At 37.4% G+C, this 19,307-nt stretch overlaps 2 protein-coding genes across 3 annotated transcripts; both read left to right on the forward strand.

Moving 5' to 3' along the window:
* Positions 1-2,978: 2,978 nt before the first annotated feature.
* Positions 2,979-13,332, forward strand: LOC103715460 (bet1-like SNARE 1-1). Of its 2 annotated transcripts, none has more exons than XM_039123608.2 (6): positions 2,979-3,124; positions 3,921-4,067; positions 5,670-5,811; positions 12,634-12,690; positions 12,825-12,884; positions 12,959-13,332. In XM_039123608.2, exons 2-6 carry the CDS (start codon positions 4,054-4,056, stop codon positions 13,046-13,048), a joined length of 363 nt encoding a protein of 120 aa, XP_038979536.1. In that variant the 5' UTR covers positions 2,979-3,124; positions 3,921-4,053; the 3' UTR covers positions 13,049-13,332. The 2 variants fall into 2 exon arrangements, with proteins under 2 accessions (XP_038979536.1, XP_008801300.1); XM_008803078.4 differs by lacking the exon at positions 2,979-3,124 and adding an exon at positions 3,133-3,268.
* A 4,207-nt stretch (positions 13,333-17,539) lies between these two features.
* Positions 17,540-19,299, forward strand: LOC103715461 (AT-hook motif nuclear-localized protein 20-like). The gene has a single exon (XM_008803079.5). It carries the CDS (start codon positions 18,229-18,231, stop codon positions 18,994-18,996), a length of 768 nt encoding a protein of 255 aa, XP_008801301.4. The 5' UTR covers positions 17,540-18,228; the 3' UTR covers positions 18,997-19,299.
* Positions 19,300-19,307: the final 8 nt, after the last annotated feature.

The following is a 19,307-nucleotide window of genomic DNA, read 5'->3' on the forward strand; positions in this document are numbered from 1 at the left end:
TCATGCTTTGATGTCGAATGTCCTTCTGTGCATATTTTCATGATTGTTTTCGTTTAATTACTAGGAGGCCTACTAGTTTATTATTTGTTGCAATCTATTGCTAGGTTAGATATCAAATCCGTAATTGTTTGATCCCTCTAATCTATGAAGCAACTAAGATCTAATAATGTGCTGCGTCAGAAATTTTCAGATCTTAGGAAGAATACTCGGCTAAATCAAATGCAACCGCTTGTGTTTGTGTTGTTTAGCTTCATCGATCTCTCTAATTCTTAAGGTTGCTACTAGATTAAACGTTTAGCGCTTGTCTTGGGTTGTTTAGTAGTTAGGGTTAATTAGATCGCTTGTTTTTAATTAACTACGACTAAGAAGAGATAGGAAAATATTTCTATAGGTGGACATTCAAAGTACAAATTGATATCTTTGCATCAATGATCAGTTGTAAAATTCCGATGGTGGATGTTGACTTAGACCAAGATTTGTTCTTTTGATTTATTTCAATACTTAAATCTGAATTCTTCTTTAGTTGTTTTATTATTTTTGTTATACACAAACCCCCCCTCCGTCCTTGTTCAAGTTGCATAAAACTAGGCTAAATACTCTCCGTGGGAACGATCCTTACTCGCACTACTACATATATATTTTTAGGAGTATAGGTTTTATTTTTGGTTGCCTGCGACAGCATACCATTTACTTTGATGATATTTTAGTGTACAACAAGCACATTGATCAACACTTGATACATCTTCGTCAAGTTTTTGAGAAGCTTCGGGAGCAAAAGCTGTATGCGAACTTGAAGAAGTGTCACTTTTGCACTACTAACCTCATCCTCTTAGGCTTTGTGGTCTCAAGTGATGGAATCAAGATGGATCCAAGCAAGATGGAGGCGATCACAGGCTGGCCTGTTCTGAAGTTTATTAATGATATCTGAAGTTTTCATGGGTTAGCTTCATTTATCGTCGATTTATGAAAAAATTCAGTACTATTATTTTTTCTTTCACTGATTGCTTGAAAGGGGAGAGTCTTTAAGTGGACTGAAGAAGCTCAAAAGAGTTTTGAGGTTTTGAAGAGGAAGGTAACTGAAGCTCCTATATTACCATTGCCAAATTTCGAAAGCATATTTAAAGTAGATTGTGATGCTTCTAATGGGGGCATTGGTGTTGTCCTTAGTCAAGAAGGTAAGCCTATTGCCTATTTCAGCGAGAAGTTGAGTGAGTCTAGGATATATGTAAGTAGCTCCTTATAAACTACAGTATAATTAAATGCTAAAGTTTTCCAAGACTATATTAATAAAAAACTGTAGTTATTTTATTCTTAAGATAGTTGCATAATAACATTGTTAATGAAAATATACAATGGAGGGGTACCTGAGCAAGTAGTTGAGTGATATATAGGGACATAAATAATACCCAAAATTAGATAAGTTGATCCAATTATTTTACAATACTCAAATATCGATCCACATTATATTTTAAATTTAACCTTATTAGATTGAAGCTGGCTTTTATATATAAAATATAATTTCTTAATTAGATCGAGCTCGGATGTTTGGACCCAAAAACCCGACAACCTAAATACATATGCACAAACTATATAAGTAGAATATATAAGTATACAAATACAAAGAGAATCAGCTACATAATTTATATTTATTTATTTACTTTTTGATTTATGTCTTTTCTCATGCATGCTCTTAACTTTCACGAGCTGCTAAGTTAGTTCCAAAATTTCAACCTACACTTAGATTTTAGCTATGTTTCAATCAAGTTAAAAATTAGAGATTTAAGTATATTCAAAAGTGATTTGACTTTTTTTTTAAACATTAATTATTCACTTTCCATATCATACTCTTTTTTTGCCGCAATTTGTCGTAGATTCAATATATGTGGAAGATTATTATTATACAAATTAATTCAGTTATGGAAATTGCTAACTCTTCGCTCAAATTCATGATGACCCGGCCATTATGTTAAGAAAACTCGCCAAATCAACTCTCTTTCTGATGCAATTATATATGAAATATATAGCTAGTTGGTCCACTAAAATTATATACTAAATTGAACATAAAAAAAATCAAATTCGAATTCGAATCTGAATTTGATTATTAATCAAGTTTGGATGTTAGTTTGGAGCTTACTCTTTTTTTTATAAAACTACATCTAAATCCGAACTCAATCTTGCTTATTAAATTTGGATATAAATATATGGATTTGACCTATTTATATTCCTAGTGATTCACCTCTCGGCATGTCACGGGTTCAAATATTTTAGGTTTCTAAATCACATTCAAACACTTATATATTTATTTTTGACCACTAATATTGAATTTGGACATGGATAATATATATATATATATATATATATATATATATATATATATATATATATATATATATATATTCTTTTAACAAAGGTCCGCCATACCGGTGGCCGGCCGGACCGGTACGGTACCGGTCCGGTCTGGTACGTACCGGCCGGTACCGGTACAGTACGCGGTGGTTTCAAAAACCACAGCGCGTGGCGCTGTGGTTCTAAAAAAAAAAATCCGGTTCGCACCGGTACGAGGCCGGTACTGGCCGGTTCGGATAAAAAACCAAAAAATACCGTTTTTTTGCCGTTTTGGTACTAACCGGTACAGCATTCCGTGCTTTTAACCCTATATATTACAATGGTGCATATATCTAATTTTATTTTTTATTTTTTATAAAAAAGAATGACGGACCCATCCATATTATAGTCATCCGAATCCGAGTTTAGACCGTCGTTTGGCAACCCAAGTGCGCGTGGACACAGAAAAAGACAAATGCCGCCATTCTCTTCCCCATTCTACGCTCTTATCTTATGTGGCACCCGGTGAATGGCCCAGTTGTAACGTGGGACACACTTATATTTTCTCTACCAATATCATGCTGCCACGCTAGAAGTATGAGCACTGTTCCAAATTGCCGCTGTCAGTGCCGCGTCATAATCCTTGTCCGCATAAAGAAACGGAGAAACGGGTGGGAGTTCCTTCGGTCCGCCTACTCACCGACACCGAGATCTGCCCTCTTGGACCAAATCCTAACCCTAGATCTCGCTCCATCCGTACCCCTCTCCTCGGTCGAGATCGAAGAATTCCAATCCACAGGTTAGTTTGTGTCTGCTGTCGTGATAGATGGTAGATCGATGGGTTTTCGCTTTGGAATCGAGGAATTTGGTTTTGATTTCGCCCGTGATGTTTAGTTTCGTTCATAGAGATACACCGTCGTTCTTTTGATGTCTTTTTTGATCGGTATTTGTCTTATTTTTCTTTTATTTCTTTCCCATCTTGGGTTTCGAATAGATTGATTGAGAAATATGCCTTTGAATCGCGGAATTGGTTTTGCTCTGCTTTCTTGATGATAAATGAACCTGCATGAATCGAGGAATTGATTTCGATTCTCGAGGAAAGTTTTATGAAATTTAGAGGTGAATTTGATAGTCTTTTGAGTGCTTTGTCATTGAATTATACCCGGGATGTAGAGTTTCAGAAATTGGTGGGGAGTTTGCTTGATTTCTGTTGTATTATGATCTGATATTTCTTCTTGAATATTACTCGAGAGATATCGCTACTTTTTTCCCGTTCAAAGTTAAGTTTTGTTTTTTTCTTTTTTAACTTGAAATTCTATGGCAATTGAGACTTTCTGTGCATTTTGGGTTCTCTGGCTGCGTTCTAATATAAAAGACTGGATTTTTCAAAACTTAAATTCTTTTTATTTCTCTGTATTTGTAGAGTGTTGTTTTATGTTGTGGAAGAATGAGAAAAGGCTTGAGGAATATAGCATGTTCTTAAATCATTTTTGATTGCACAATATTAAATAAATAATTGTTAGCTAGATTTACATCCTTAAAATGCAGTTTTACGCTTGTGAGCATTTAATAAATAACGATGCGTATCCTTCCAGCTGTTGAACTGGCCAAACGAGGAACGAGGCATCTGTGCTTTTCTGCAGGGATGGAACAAATGTAAGAAATTTTAAAGGAGAAAGGGAGAGAAAAGGGGACAACATTTTTTTGTGCTTTGAATACAGTGAAGTCATGAATTCAAGAAGGTTCATCTCTAATCTCTGATTGTTTGCCTGTCTATCTTTGTGTCTGTCTGTCTGATAGCAGAATTGCTATTATGGTCATTTGGTGCTGATTGACTTTGCTGAGATTTCTTATTCACATATCAAGAATTCTATGCTTTTTCTACTTGCTAATATTTACAAAATGATTTGACTTAAGGCTTGGAATATTTTAAATATCTAATCTGAAATAAAGTAGTGCTAAATCCCTAAGTTGTCTGCTCAGTGAAATTCTTTTAAACATTTCTTCTTCTTTTCCCTCTCATTAACCTATTAAAATAAATTTTGTAATTTCAAATACAAATGGATTCTTACAGTTTTTAAGAACTTACTTGATTTACCTGATTATGGCAGCAGAGCTGGATGTTGCATGGTGAATGAGAAAAAGGAAAACAAAATAATGATGGAAGCTTAGTATTGGAATGATTGCTGTTTTGATATCCGCACACACTTCTGTCAAGTTTTGAAGTTTTGCTTGGACCTCCTTAATGAAATAAAAACGTTTTGGTTTTGTCCTGAATCCTAAATAAATCCATATCATGCCTGTTTGGGAGTTTTGAACCAAACTAACTTAAGGGGCTACATTCATTATATGTATGACTTATCCATGCCAATTTTCTGTTTTCATTTCTTTCAATTTCATAAGCATTTCCGCTGTGAAGTAAACTGAGATGTTTTGGGATTTGGGAAAATATGGATTTTAGCATGTTAGGAGGAGGTAAAGTTTCTTTACATTGCCTTGCCCATATGCATTTAGATTTGGGATACATTACGAGATAAATATACATTGTTAAAACATTTTTTATTGGGTCATTTTTTTCACTGCCTCATTGCAAAAAGACCAAAAGGAGACATACAAATGAGCTCTTTTTATTTTTTTAAAACCTTTTTTTTAGTTTTTTCCTGATTTAATATTGATATTTAAAATAAGTTTTGAGCAAAATTGCTAAAAATGGAGCCAAAACCACAAATTCTCAACCTACAGAAACCATAACCTCTTTTTTTGAACGTTGAGATGCCTGTTTTAGTTTTTTTTTTTTCCAATATAAATTCAATACCATTTCAATGGCCATTTATGTATTATTGTGGCAGAAGTAGGAAATGAGAGGAAAAGGGTGGTCACAAAGTAATATCTACGTCTGTCTACATCTGAGTATGTGTGTGTCTATATGTATATGTGTGTCTATATATGTATGTAGTTATTAATTAAACACAAGGTCAATTAAATCCTTTGATTTCTTTTATTTTTATTTTACATATAGAGGTTGTAAATTGATTTACTTGCTTTAAATTTGCTTTCTACCAACTAAAACATAGGGGCAAATTAACATGTATAATCAATAAGGTTCAGATAGATTATATGTAATCAATATAGCTCATCTGAATTCCTTAAAAATCAGAAATGCATTTTTATCTGTATTTAGATGAACTTGAATTTTTGTTCCAAGTATTGGTCATATATATGTTTCCAAAGTCTCTCCAGACATGATCTGCACTTCATCTCGGCTAAATATCTTATTTCCTGAGTTCAGCTCTACTTTAATGTAAATAATATCTTGTTCTTATTGGTGATTTGTTTCTTTACAGGGATTATCGAAGCAATAGAGCTGCTCTTTTTGATGGCATTGAGGAAGGTGGCATCCGAGCCTATTCCTCTCATGAAATTGACGAGCTTGACAACGATAGAGCTATTGATGGGCTGCAAGATAGAGTTAACATTCTTAAGAGAGTAAGTTATATCAGGAATAAAACTACAGTTTGGTATGATATGATTGCAACAACCCATTCTTCCATCCTTATGAAGAATTTCCTAATACATTTACCTAGGAGATATGTTCCACTCATTTAATATAAATTGTTTCCTACTATAGTTTTTTAGAGTATTAGTTACAATGGTAGCCTTACTTCAAAGTTTTGGGTTTTTCTAGTGTTTCAGACACTTGGGACACTATATGTCACCCCTTGATGCCTCATATCATTTATTATGATGGGAAAATTGTTATATGTCTACTATTGGCACTGACATTACATTTATCAGATCTAGCATAATAATGAGCAAAGGTTTTATCATTTTAATGTTACAAACTAATTTCTGTAGTTGATTATTTATTATATACACTCATGCATGATTATACATATATCTATAAGATATATATGTATCCTGTGCTGGATTTCTTATAGGGCTCCTTGAATTTTTTTTGGTCATAATAAAAAAGGGAGGAGAGAAGAGGGGGGCTTACAGAGAGGGAGGGGGGAGAGAAGAGGGGGGCGTACAGAGAGGGGGAGAGGAAGAGAGAGAGAGAGAGGGAGGAGAAGAGAGGGGGGTTTATGGAGAGGGAGGAGAGGGAAGAAGAGAGAGGGAGGGAGGTAGAGGGCAGGGTGAGAGTAATGTAGCACAGGGTTGGGATGGCAATGTGTTGGATATGGGTTGGGTAGGCCATTACCTATAGCTGTCTCATACACGCCTCAGAGTGAGTCTGGGAGGGTAGAGTTAAATGGGACGGATTGGATGGATCGAATTGGATCAAGCTGTAAAAATCTTTTTTTGAATGCAAATTAAATAAATAAAAAAATATAAAAATAAATATTAATACTTTACACAACATTAAACAAAATAAGAGTTGAAGATATAGAATATGACAAATCAAAATTTCAACAATAATAGAAACATAAAAAATAAAAAATATTATTGTTGAAGAAATCAAATGTTCTTTAAACTAAGAAAAGAAATCAACTAAAAAAAATAACTAAGCATCACAACATGTAACCTTTTACATGTTCAATCTTTCTCACAAGTGAAACGTCCAAGGCAAAGGGTGGTGAGGGGATTTGTGAAGAGTTATATATATCGGGGTCGAGTTCGGAGCAGGTTTTACCAATACCTACGTTCGCCCCGAATCTGTTGTGGGGAGGGTAGAACCCACCCCATTAAGGTTGGGTTGGATCGGGCACCTAATGGGGTGGAGTAAATTGCCACCCCTACATAGGGTGGAGCCAATAGGTATTGTAACTAGCTAGAGCATGCCAAGCTTTACAGAAGCTAGTGGATTTGCTGGTGAAGATTTTGACAAGCAAATTTTTTCCGTTAGGAACAATATAAAATTTTAGCTAGGTTTCGATATTTGTAGTATAATAATTCTAGCATATTTTCTTATCATTGAGTCCTATTTCAAGTATGATTCTGTATCGAGTTTAATGCCCAATTAGGGTTAGGGATTATGTCCTATATATATGCGTCTAAAACATTGCATGGGGCAACCTTTTTGACATATTAATGAAATTTCTTTGAGAGATTTTCCTACACTAAAGAAGGGTTGTTCAATCTAGTTTGCTTTAATTTGTGTTACTCTTTGAAGTGTAATCCCGACGATCAAATCACTGCTTCATTTTCTGCTACATCAGAGAGAGAGGGGGAGAGAGAGAGAGAGAGAGAGAAGGGGAGCTTACCTCATCGACGGTGACAATTGGAGGCCCCAAACAGCATTGATCAGCATCAGTCGTTGTCGAAGAGGGGGGAGAGAAAGTGAGTGAGGGCAGTCAAGTGAGCGAGAGAACCTGTCAGTCGGTTTTTATCAGCCTAACCGACTTGAACTGTCAAATTGTCTAGATTTGGTGTCGGTTCAGTTCGATACAGGTCAAATGCTTGGTTCAGGTCAGTTCGGCAAACATTGCTCTTATTAATTGAGATAAGTTTTAGAGTTTTAATGGTTTTAATGAAAAATTGCCCTCCATAGTCAAAATGGCTAGCATGAGCTGAAGTTAGTACACTATGATCACAATATTTGCCGGCCTTTGTGGTTGGGTCTTCAGAAGTCGATTAGTGGACCATTGCTCTTGCAAGACATACCTTCACATAAAGATGGATGAGATAAGAATATTCTAGAAGGCTTCCCATTTTCTGCAATTTTATGATGATGGAAGTGTTGCTTGAAGCAGTCTACATAATGAGTCAAGCAAACTAGTGTTTTAGTTTGACAAAGAGAATCATGTTCATGTAAGGTGGCAAAGTGATGTGAGCACTAGTACACCATAAATTTAAAGGGGAGCATTAATACACCATAAATTTGACTCATCAAATGAGAGGGTAACAAGCAAGTATTTAAAGGCCCACTAACCTTGTTTCTTTCATAAATTAAGAACAAAACTTGAAGCATATTAACAGGCTATTGATATTATGTGAGCATTATTGGATTAAAGAAAGTAGACTTTGTTTAATGCAAAGTTTAATGGTTAAGGATATGATAGAGTTGACTAAAACCTCCAACTTGTGCCTTATAAAAGAGAATAGGCTGGTGATAAGTGATGTTCTTAGGGCAATCTGGTGGGTGAAATCTTTTAATTTTGATTTTCATTATTGATATCTTTTAAGGGCTATGCTAAATTATTTGTTATGAAGGCAAAAGAGTCATTTGGTAGGCCTATTACTTAAACATCTTACATTGCACAAAATTAAGTAAATATAGATATGTTGATTAACGAATTGGCAATCATTCCTAAATACAAGGTGAATCTGTAGCTACCACAGTCTTCCTCAAGGAGCTTCAAGAAAGCCTTAGTCTATTTATGATCCTAGGTAGACAAGATGGAACATAAGTTATATTGTCTTGACCCTTTGATACTTTATGCTCATTTCTGTCATAATTCACCTACCTGTGATGATTTTTGGTTGGGAAAACACCATTTGATCTTTACCTGAACATTGTGTAATGAACAGAAATCCTATTTAAAAAGTGGATTTTTGTTTTTGCAAACAAGAAGAGGTAGCAGGCTAAATATTGGTAATGGGGAAGTTAGAAGAAAGTATACAATGCTTCCATCCTAGCAACTCTGCAGGTTTACTTGTAAGAGGTGTAGGGATTTGGCACCAGAGCCAAGGATTTATGGAATTTGATCTTTGATGGAAAGTAGGAGGAAATTAACATTATTACAGAATTTTGGACATGGTGCTCTTTAGAGGAATGAGAAATGCTTTAAGTAACATGAAGGATTTGTTGGAAGCACCTGTTGTTATGTAGTAAAAGGATTGACAATGAAACTTTATAGATTGGCAATTTATGCATGATATAAGAGAATGTGTCAACGTTGAATGAATTAAGTAGCTGCAGAGTGACTTTAAAGCTAATGAGTTTGAAGGGCTGGAAGAGCTTCGTTAATCTTTCACCAGATTTTTCAGGTAAAATAGGTATATGAGGGGTATGAACCATGTTTCATCCATGAAATTTGTGCTTAAGTTTACAAGTGGTTGCTGGCATCTCCAAACTATTCTTTCTACTCAACAAAAGTAGGATGTTTATGTAGAGGGTTAATATGTTCTTTTTAATCTACATTCATTAAGAAGACTACTTCATGAGGAATATTGAAGAAAAAAGTAAATAAAACTTTTAACAACCAACCATGTAATGTGTGCAACAATGATTGAGAAATACTCAACTAAGCCTTAATCCCAAACTAGTTGGAGAAAAATGATCGAGAAGTCTAAACGATTTTATTTTCTAATGAGGTAGCGCAAAAACTTTCATCTTTTTATTAGTTATTCAATATGTCATATGCCTCCACAAACATATTGAGACATTAGCAATTTGTTGAATTTACTATGTAGGATTGTCTAGGAATGATTGGACTCATTAGAATTCCAATGGATTCCTAACCCTAGGGACCCCAAGAATCCTGTAATGAATGGATTATCTTGCTATCATCAAAGGAAATACTAAAGATTCGCATGGCACCTTAAAAAAATAAAATTTCTAAATAAAAAGAGGTGAAGCAATGTTTGTTTGGCTATCCAAATGTGAGGATTACCAAATGGTAGGAATTATACAATCTTGCATGATAGAAAAAGTCCTTTGAAGGACTTCTTTTGCAATGATCAGGCATCTCTCAAGTAACTTGTCTCTCCTGTCTCCATGGCATGCCATCTCACCTCTTTGCCTCGTCTTTATGGCCATTGCAGTGCTCCCTTAACCCAAGTTTGGTAGGCTATGACACCCTCCTCTCTTCTCTCCCCTACCTTTTATTCCACCATGACTATCCTGGGTCATCATTACCCAAGGTTTTTAAAGAAGCTAAGATATCGATCATCTTAGTAGGTTCTCAAGACCGAGATAAATTGAAATCGAGGTTTATCTTCCCAAGCTGGAAGGTGGGCATATTTGGAAAGATATGAGATGTTTTAGGATATCAACTGATATTTTAGGGTTGAGATACTATTAAATAAAGTAAAAAGGTAGCTGAAAAATATTGAATGATATAATGATTTTGTACTTATCTTGGAACTTATTAATTTGTGATCTTTAAGATGATCAGGGCTAAGAATTAGTTGTGTATTGTACTGATGGACCCGATATTGATGCAAATTGAGATATTTGCCATTACCTCCTTGTCACTCCACCTTTCCATTACCACTATTAACCCCAACTCAGTCTCTTTCCCCTCTCCCACCATCGCCATGGACCAACATTCACCACCATCTACCTCTCTCTCTTTCTGCACCCCTGCTTTTTGAGATTTATGTTGAAATTGTTAAGATATTTCTGGTTTGAACTTTTTCCTATAGCATGCTACTTCTTTAAATTGCATTTCTATACATGCAACTGTTATTTATGATACGACATCCCATTATAAGTCTGGATTGAAAACCTATCAAGTTTTTTTTTAATGACATTTTAGGTTCATCCCATAAGATGAAAGACTGAAATATTTAACCTTTTAATACTATAAAATTCTAACTGTCCAAATAGACCCTTAGTGGTATTTTGGAGGGTCATTTGGTATGAGTGAGAGTGAAATAAGAGATCTTTAGAGATGACACACTGTCCATGGGGAGGTGGGTGAGATATTAAAAAGATAATTAGACACATAATTCTGTAGGTGCATACTTTTTGAAGAAACATGATTTATCTATGCAATTATCAATTTTTATTAATAGGAAATGTGGTTCCTAGGTTTTGAGCGACTAGTCCTCTACTTAGGTGAATGCAAATATTTGGGAGTTAAATCTGATGGCTGTTTTGAAGGTAATATAGACTTTGCCAACATTGCTGGGGGTGCATGGTATGCCTTACCGATTGATATTGGTGCATATTAACCATACCATATTGTACTAATACTGAATTGGTACGGGGTCCGTCACCGAGAAGGCGAACATTGGGTGGGTGTCTTTTAAGAGGATGCTTATGGAAGGCTTTGAAGAATGGATTCTCGGAATTGCATATTGTGTCTGTTTTGGATGTGTACCGGATAGCAGTACTTGTTGGGTGCTTCTAGTACACTTGTTGGATACCTATTTCTAGGTACCCTATTTTTGAAATTAAAGGGCATTGGATATTTCGTAGGTACACTAGAGATACTTCCCCGATACCTTAAGATATGCGGGCTTTATTCTCTTTTTCGCTCTCTCTCAGTGAATTTTTACAGTTAATGATGAATGGTTAGCTTTGGAATTTGTGATGTTTATATTATCATATGAAGTATGACTCTGGTCTAAGTGATGGAGTTTATAGATGTTAATGTTGTTCTGTAAACTATGAACTTTGTTATTTTGATAACTTATTGTGCTTTATTTTTTTAACACATATATGTAGAAAATATAAATGTATTTATTGTCATAACCTAGCCATATTATACGCTACTTTTTCAAGAGTTCGCCTTATGGACGTACTTGTATCATGCTATGTAAGTATGTGTACCCATGTCCATGCTTCATATGAAAATGAACTGAAAGCAATTCAGAAGTGTCCACTGAAAACCAAGAATATTTACTTGTTATCATGATGCAATGAAAGGGAAATACCCTGATATCAACTTAAGCTAAACAACTGTAACTGAGAAATGCTTTTTATTTTTTCTGATTTTAAACAAAACGGGAAGGTTTCACTTGTGCTCGATTTCAGCCAAACAAATGCGAGAATTTCTGTTACAGGACTGGCTGATCAACTGTTCAACAACATACATAGTTGAATATAATAGTTCATGTGACTTGCTGTAATCTAGGGGTACTATCATGCACAGCCTCGTGATGTTTAATGTAAAACAAAGTAGAGAAAATGATTTTTTTTTTTTTTTTTTGGTTGTGTGCTTTAGTTAATTTTTTTAATAATATCATGATTCTGCATTTTCATGAAGCAAAATTTTCTGAAATGAGATCTTTATATCTTAAATACTACTGGACAAAGACTATCTGAGTTACTAGTTTGATGATTGGATCATGGGAATGTGATTCTTTAAATGAGAGTGCTGTTTTTTAATAAATCTTGAAGTCATCTTGCGCTTGTTTTGATGCTCTCCATGTTTTAGTTTGTTACCATGTTAATTATTTTCCTCTTTTTACTTTTAAAATACAACGAGTCCTACAATATTTTCTGCTTATAATAAGAATATTGAATGACCCTGTGATCTGACAAATATGAAAAGCCTGATTCACATTGACATTTGGAATTTGTGTTCTGTTTCTTTATGTTCTTTCTACATCTCATTTCATGTGCAACTAAGTGATCACAAAATGCATTGTCTTGAGTAATCTCCTAAATTGTCATTGAAATGCTTGGTGTGACAGTTGACGGGTGATATTCATGAAGAAGCTGAGACGCATAATCGCCTACTGGACAGAATGGTATTGCAGTGGAACTTCCACCTGCATCTCTCTCTTTCTCTCTCACTCACTCTCTCTCTGTCCCCATCCCTCCCTCCCTCTAATATATGTTCGTATGTAAGGATAATCAACTAATATTTTCTGGTCTATTTTAGGGCCGTAATATGGATGCTTCAAGAGGTGTTCTTTCTGGAACAGTTGATCGTTTCAAGATGGTAAATTAATTTGGCCTTATCCTATGCTTTGGTTCTTTTATCGGGTCACTGATGACATCAGTTCTCTAAATCAGGTTTTCGAGAGAAAATCGAGTTGCAGAATGGCTACACTTGTTGCATCCTTTTTGGCAGTCTTCTTGCTTATATACTACTTGACCAAGTAGGGTTCTGCGTGATCTGTTAGGCTACTACTGTTAGCTATACAATGACTTGAGAAAACTGTTGGTCCTACTGATGAGGTGTTGCAACAATAGCTTGTCTATATAATATTTTCCTTGCAAACTATATGTAAACATGTGAGATCTTAAAGGTTCAATGTCTTTCTGGTTGAAGATTGAGAAGTCTGGGCTGATCCATCATTCATCGTCTGTGGAACTGTAGCTACTGTTGTGAGAACTTAATCTGGTACTGATTATTGGCATACTAGTGACTTAAGATGTTTATTTCATCAAGTGGGAACAAGTGTAGCTTTGTGTATGACTCGCTGCTGAAGATTATCGAATCGAATCAGTCAGCATTCAATCAGTGGACTTATTGAATCTATTGCCTCTAATATTGTATTGCTGCTAACTATTCAGCAATTACTTTAGGACTCAATCGACCATTGCTGATGCAAGCATTGTGGTCTGGTGGTTGAACCACCAGGAAAACAGTATTCCTGGTCTAGAAAGCCATCAAAAATCTATGATGCAGACCATGGAAAAAACGGAAAGATCCACCCCAGATGCTTCTCTTTTTACTCACTACTTCTTGATATATTCTCTTCAAAATGTTTGAATAAACTATTGTTCTATTAAATTGTTTTGGAATATGTAAATGGTTCTAAAAAAGCACAAGCTCTGCCTTCCTTGTACTTGATTATTGGATGTTAATCCAATCAGGTATAGATTCTGAATATATATCGTTTCTTCTTCTACTACCATCTGTACACCAGATTTTTTCTTTTTAATTTCCAAAATACTTTCTACACTATGGATGACAGAAATGAGATGCTTGTTGCAGCGTGCCCCTTATATGTTCCAACTCTTTTCAATCCTCGAGTCTTGGAATCTTGGAATCTTGTAATCAAGGTCACAACTTTGATCGGTAATGACTGTTTCTCTGGTCGCTTCTGTTTGAGTTCGGCATTTGCCAATTGCCATTCCAAAGGAATTCTTGATAATAGACAAGGTTGAATATTCTATCCTTGAGTAACTTAACTTTGCATTCTATTTTTTAACCCATCTCCTGCCTGTCCTGCTAGCACTCTAGTTTAGATGCCCGTTGGATACTGTAAGAAGCTTACTTCTGCTTATGTCTGCACGCCATACAGATCAAATAATCTCAAAGCATCACGTTCATCGTTGTCGTTTATTCACTTAATTATTTTCCGAGAATGAGGTTGTGAGCAAGTGGGAATTGAATAAAGAGCATGAGGAAGTCTCTGTAATCGGAAAGCCGTTGTACCAGCCAGTTGCCATCAACCACCATTAATGTATTTCTCCTGGCCCCCATTCCTCTCTACTAATTGTATTATTTCATGTCTCATTAAACGATTTGGTGTTTCATGCGGTTCTTCCGTGATGATTCCCCTATTCCTGTTGACATGACCTCTCACCTGCAGGCCAAATGGATGCTTAGTCCTGGCCGAATGGTCTCCGAGAACTCCAAAAATGGGCAGAAGGTGGGTCCCTGCAACGGGCTCGCTCTCGATCATATTCATGGTATGGCGTTGCATTTCTCATGCTTTCTTCTGGATTTGTAGGCCTTCCCGGGTCTTTTAATCATAAGAAGCGGTGGGTCACCATGGAGACAGATCTAGTAAGTGAAGTTAACAAGGAAAACCCATATCTTGGGCCCATCCTGCCACCCAAGTCGTCTCCATTTTCATGTCCATCCTGTCCTAGAGCGATATCGCCCGTCCTCTCTCCGCTCAACAATAATTTGCTTTGTGATCGAATGGATTCAAGGTCACACATGTATGATAATGGACAACCGCTGTTTCGGGACATATCCGAGCTTTCAAGAAGATAAATAGCGCTGCTGACTAGGTCGCCTTCTTTGCTGGACAAGTCTAATCCGTTTCCTCTTTGTTAACTTTTTTTCTTACTTCATTGACTATACTCAGGCTGAGTCACCTTTGTATAAATAAAAATAAAAATAAAAAATAATTTGCTTTGTAATTATTGTAGCTAAATAGCAATTGCAGCTATTCATGCCCTACTGCTACCAATCAGTTTTAGTGGTGGAGTCCACCTCCAACCCAGCCCAGCTGCGAACACTATTGGTATGGTCCTACGTGATACAAAGCTGACGATTGAAGACTGCAACTCCTATGAAATTTAAGCCATAGGAAAGAACTAAAAACTTGATAAAAAAATAGGAAATAGCATATATCCACTATTTTTTAGTCCTCTTAATTCTTTGGCATGCAATTTAGCAGGCAATGGCTTCTCTGGGGATGCTAAATCTGCAAATGTTTTGAAAATCAGCTACTTGAGATGGGGTTCTCACACAAGCCAGATATGTCTGTGACGCACCGTGCTGCTGTTCTTTTATTCATTCATTCATCTATTTAATTACTCATGTATGCATGTGTTCATTTATTTATGCTTGTGTCCCTTGCAATGACGTGCACTTACATGCTCGTGTAGATCTCACATCACTCATTTGTCATGTGCTTGTGGTCCTCAACATTGAGAATTAGGTGTTTGTAAACACTAGGTCATGATCTATAATATCCAAGTGTTTCTAAAATATCATATGTTTAATTTAAATTTGTTATCCATGCATCAAGTAATAACTAAATGGACAATTCTTCGGTGTCATTCATTCTAGCATATGCCTAGAAGTATTCAAAGCACTTGGAATCTGGTTTTTATGCCTTTAAATATTTGACAATGAAGTGGATGATGCTAAACTAATAATTTATGATTCAAATTAGTGAATTTAAAATTTAACGATGATTCAAAAAACTGAGAATCAATTTTATTAACAGTAAAAAATGCCTTTAAAGTATAAGTGTTCGAAGTATCTAATTTGAGGCATCAAATGACTAGAAAAATTGATGGCCATATAATGCTGTGCGCTAGAATCGTACGAATTGAAAATCTACATTTCTAATCATAGCATTTGCCCCATGAAGAAAAAAAAAGAAAAATCACAAAATATGCATCTTAAAACATGGATACATCTTGGAAAAATATTACATCTTAAAACAATCATAAGTTAATTTTATACACTTGATTTGTAGGTAGGAAACCTCAAATATATCTGATTTTCTGATTTAAAGTACTTTTAATGTTGCCGATCATGACCGTGGGTTTAAGCATGTTTAATTAATATTGTAGATCAGTATGGATCTTCAGTTTGAGTGGGTCATTAATGATTTGACCTTCAATGCATAGTAACTCATATGCATGTTTACATCAAAAGCTTTGCGGAATTTGTGCACATCAAAGTTGAGAGAATATACTCTTTTTAACTTTTTTTGGTATGCACGTCTAAGTGATATCTATTTTAGTAACACTATGTAGAATTGCATTATTAGCTCTTTTGTCAACTAGAGCTCTAAATATCAATCAAGCCAATTCTAGATTCGCTTCATAATAGTCACTTGGACAAATGGTCTAAAAGTTAAGCTTGTATAAATGAACATTTGAGTATTTTATGAGCTAGTTTTAGCTAGTTGTGACTTAATCTAACTTCTTCATGAAATCTGCCACTAGAAAGACTAATCTATGCTTTTTTCATATTGTCCTCCATCATAAAAGACCTTGTTATATTTGAACCATGAATTTAACAGCAAGGACATTAATAACTGCATCTTTGATATTTTTTTGAGGAAGTACATATTCTTTTCTTAATTTTGATGGGTTATAGATGCACTTCATTTTTGCCCTTTTGTTTGGGTCCATATTTTTTGGCTCTTTTTTTTTTTCTTTTTTTTCTTTTTCCGAGAATGACCAATGTAAACTGATTCTTACAATAAATTGAGAAGCAACATGCATATAACATTTCCATGAGCAGATAACAAGTATGCATGCATATTTTCTATCAAACAACTTATTGGGTTGATCAGATCTTATAGTGCCATGTCCAAATCCAATTCAATTATTGATCAGGATATAAACTTGATTTCCTGCAGGCCTCCATTCCCAAATATCAACAAGTCCTGCAAATATATATATATATATATATATAATGCTCGTCAACCCCGCAGGAACGGCGCCAATCCCCTCCGTGGGCCGTAGCACGGTGTGCATCTTAAAGCGAGTTCCAAAATGGTTGCACTTGTGTGCCTGAGGAGACGGTCGAGGTACAGGAAATAGTAGGGAAAAAGGTGTTCTCCGGAGTCGAAATGATAGGATCCATCATCTTAAGCATCCTTCCATGAATAGAGTTAAGGCAGGGAAAATGAAAACAAAAGGGGAAAATAGAAAGGGGCCCCACATATCACCTCTCTGTTTCCGTAGTTGGGATGTCGGGGCCTGAGAAAGGGACGTGCCCCCCACCTCCCACGCGCACGCGGCCCTACAAAGAACCCTAATTTCCAAACACCCTCCTTCCCTTCTACTGTTTCATTTCTACGCCCCACCAAAGTGCCAAGCACCCATCATCTCCACAGTAGCAGCAACAAACTAAAATGACTTAACAGATATATTTTAATCAAATGTAAACCCAACGAATCCCTTCTTCTCTCTCTCTCTCGCTCGCTCTAAGTTGGTCTTGGCAACCATTCTCGTGGGTAGAACCGAAGTAGCCGGAGAATACCTATCTGCTACAGTACTGTCCTCTATTCTCTCCCGCATATAGACGCTGATAGAATAAAAGAGTTGAAAGAGATGGAGGAGCCGGGGGGGGCGGAGGGGAGACCGGGAGAGAGATCCTTCCTATCATAGTAGGCCTTCAGAGTTGTTTTCTTCTAGTCCAAGAAATAGAGTAATTCTTTCTACTTTTGATTCCTTATCTTGAACGTACTCAGCTGCTCCTGGCAAGGAAGAAGAGCAAAGCACCCATCTTCCTCCCATAGGGCAAATATAGAGATTTGTATATATGAGTGAATTTATAGGCAGAGATTAGAAAAGCCCCTCGTTTACTTGGGAGCTTCCTTTTATTATAATTATCTTGCTCTCTTGTTCTCCAAAGGTTCGGCTTCGCTTAAAATCTCAGACGTCTTTTGGGGTTTTTCTCTATGCATAAAGAGAAGAATGTTCATCTGATAGAAGTAGAAACGTAAGAAGAGGAGAAACGAGAAGTCACCATCGAGAAACTGGCGAATCGTTGGTGGACCGGGCACTTTGGGCTTCCCCGCGGGGTTGAACCGGCGTCCCCCGGTTCCTCCGGCCCCAGGGAGCTCAACCAGATGATGCCCCTAAAGGAAACCGATCCCGGCACCCGAGCTGATGGAGAGGAGGAGAGAGACAACAGCGACGAGCCGATGGAGGGCGCCATCGAGGTCGCGACCCGCCGGAGCCGTGGCCGCCCTCCAGGCTCCAAGAACAAGCCGAAGCCCCCCATCTTTGTCACCCGCGACAGCCCCAACGCCCTCCGGAGCCATGTGATGGAGGTGGCTGGTGGCGCCGACATAGCTGAGTGCATAGCACAGTTTGCACGCCGCCGGCAGCGCGGCGTCTGCGTCCTCAGCGGCACCGGTGCAGTAGCCAACGTCACGCTCCGGCAGCCAGCTGCGCCGGGAGCGGTCGTCGCGCTGCGCGGCCGCTTCGAGATTCTTTCACTCACCGGCACCTTCTTGCCTGGCCCAGCCCCGCCGGGGTCCAGCGGCCTGACGGTGTACCTGGCCGGTGGGCAGGGCCAGGTGGTGGGGGGAAGCGTCGTCGGTTCGCTCGTCACGTCGGGGCCTGTCATGGTGGTCGCTGCGACGTTCGCTAACGCCACCTACGAGCGGCTGCCGCTCGAGGAGGAGGTGGAGGAGGAGGAGGAGGAGGAGGAGGAGGAAGGGCCAGGCAGCAGCGGCGGACAGCTGCCCTGCAGGTCGCCGACGGCGATGGGGGCTGGATTGGCCGACCCATCTTCGCTCCCCATCTACAATTTTCCTCCAAATCTGCTCCCTAATGGCGCGCAGCTGGACCACGACGCCTTCGCATGGGCTCATGCTCGGCCCCCATACTAAAACCGAGGGAAATCAAAGGGAAGGAAAAGGAGAAGCAGGCAATCTCATGTCCAAGCCCCAGCTTTGTGTGCATGATACATAATGGGTCATGATGGAATACTCTTATGGTGAGCTTTTTATTTATATTTCCTTCGATAGCGTGATGTGCAGGAGTGGTGTTAATAATCAGTTTATTGCCCTTTGTGGCTGACATAAAGTAGCCGGATGTTAAAGATCCGATGTATCCTAGCTGTTGGAGATTTGAGTTTGCCTGTCTCAGCTCTTTCTTTTCATCATGTATATATTAATCAGTGAACCCTTAAATTTCCATC

This window comes from Phoenix dactylifera, chromosome 3, assembly GCF_051530095.1.
Source record: "Phoenix dactylifera cultivar Ajwa chromosome 3, Ajwa_hap1_PhDact_Kaust_v1.1, whole genome shotgun sequence".
NCBI classification, from domain to species: Eukaryota; Viridiplantae; Streptophyta; class Magnoliopsida; order Arecales; family Arecaceae; genus Phoenix; species Phoenix dactylifera.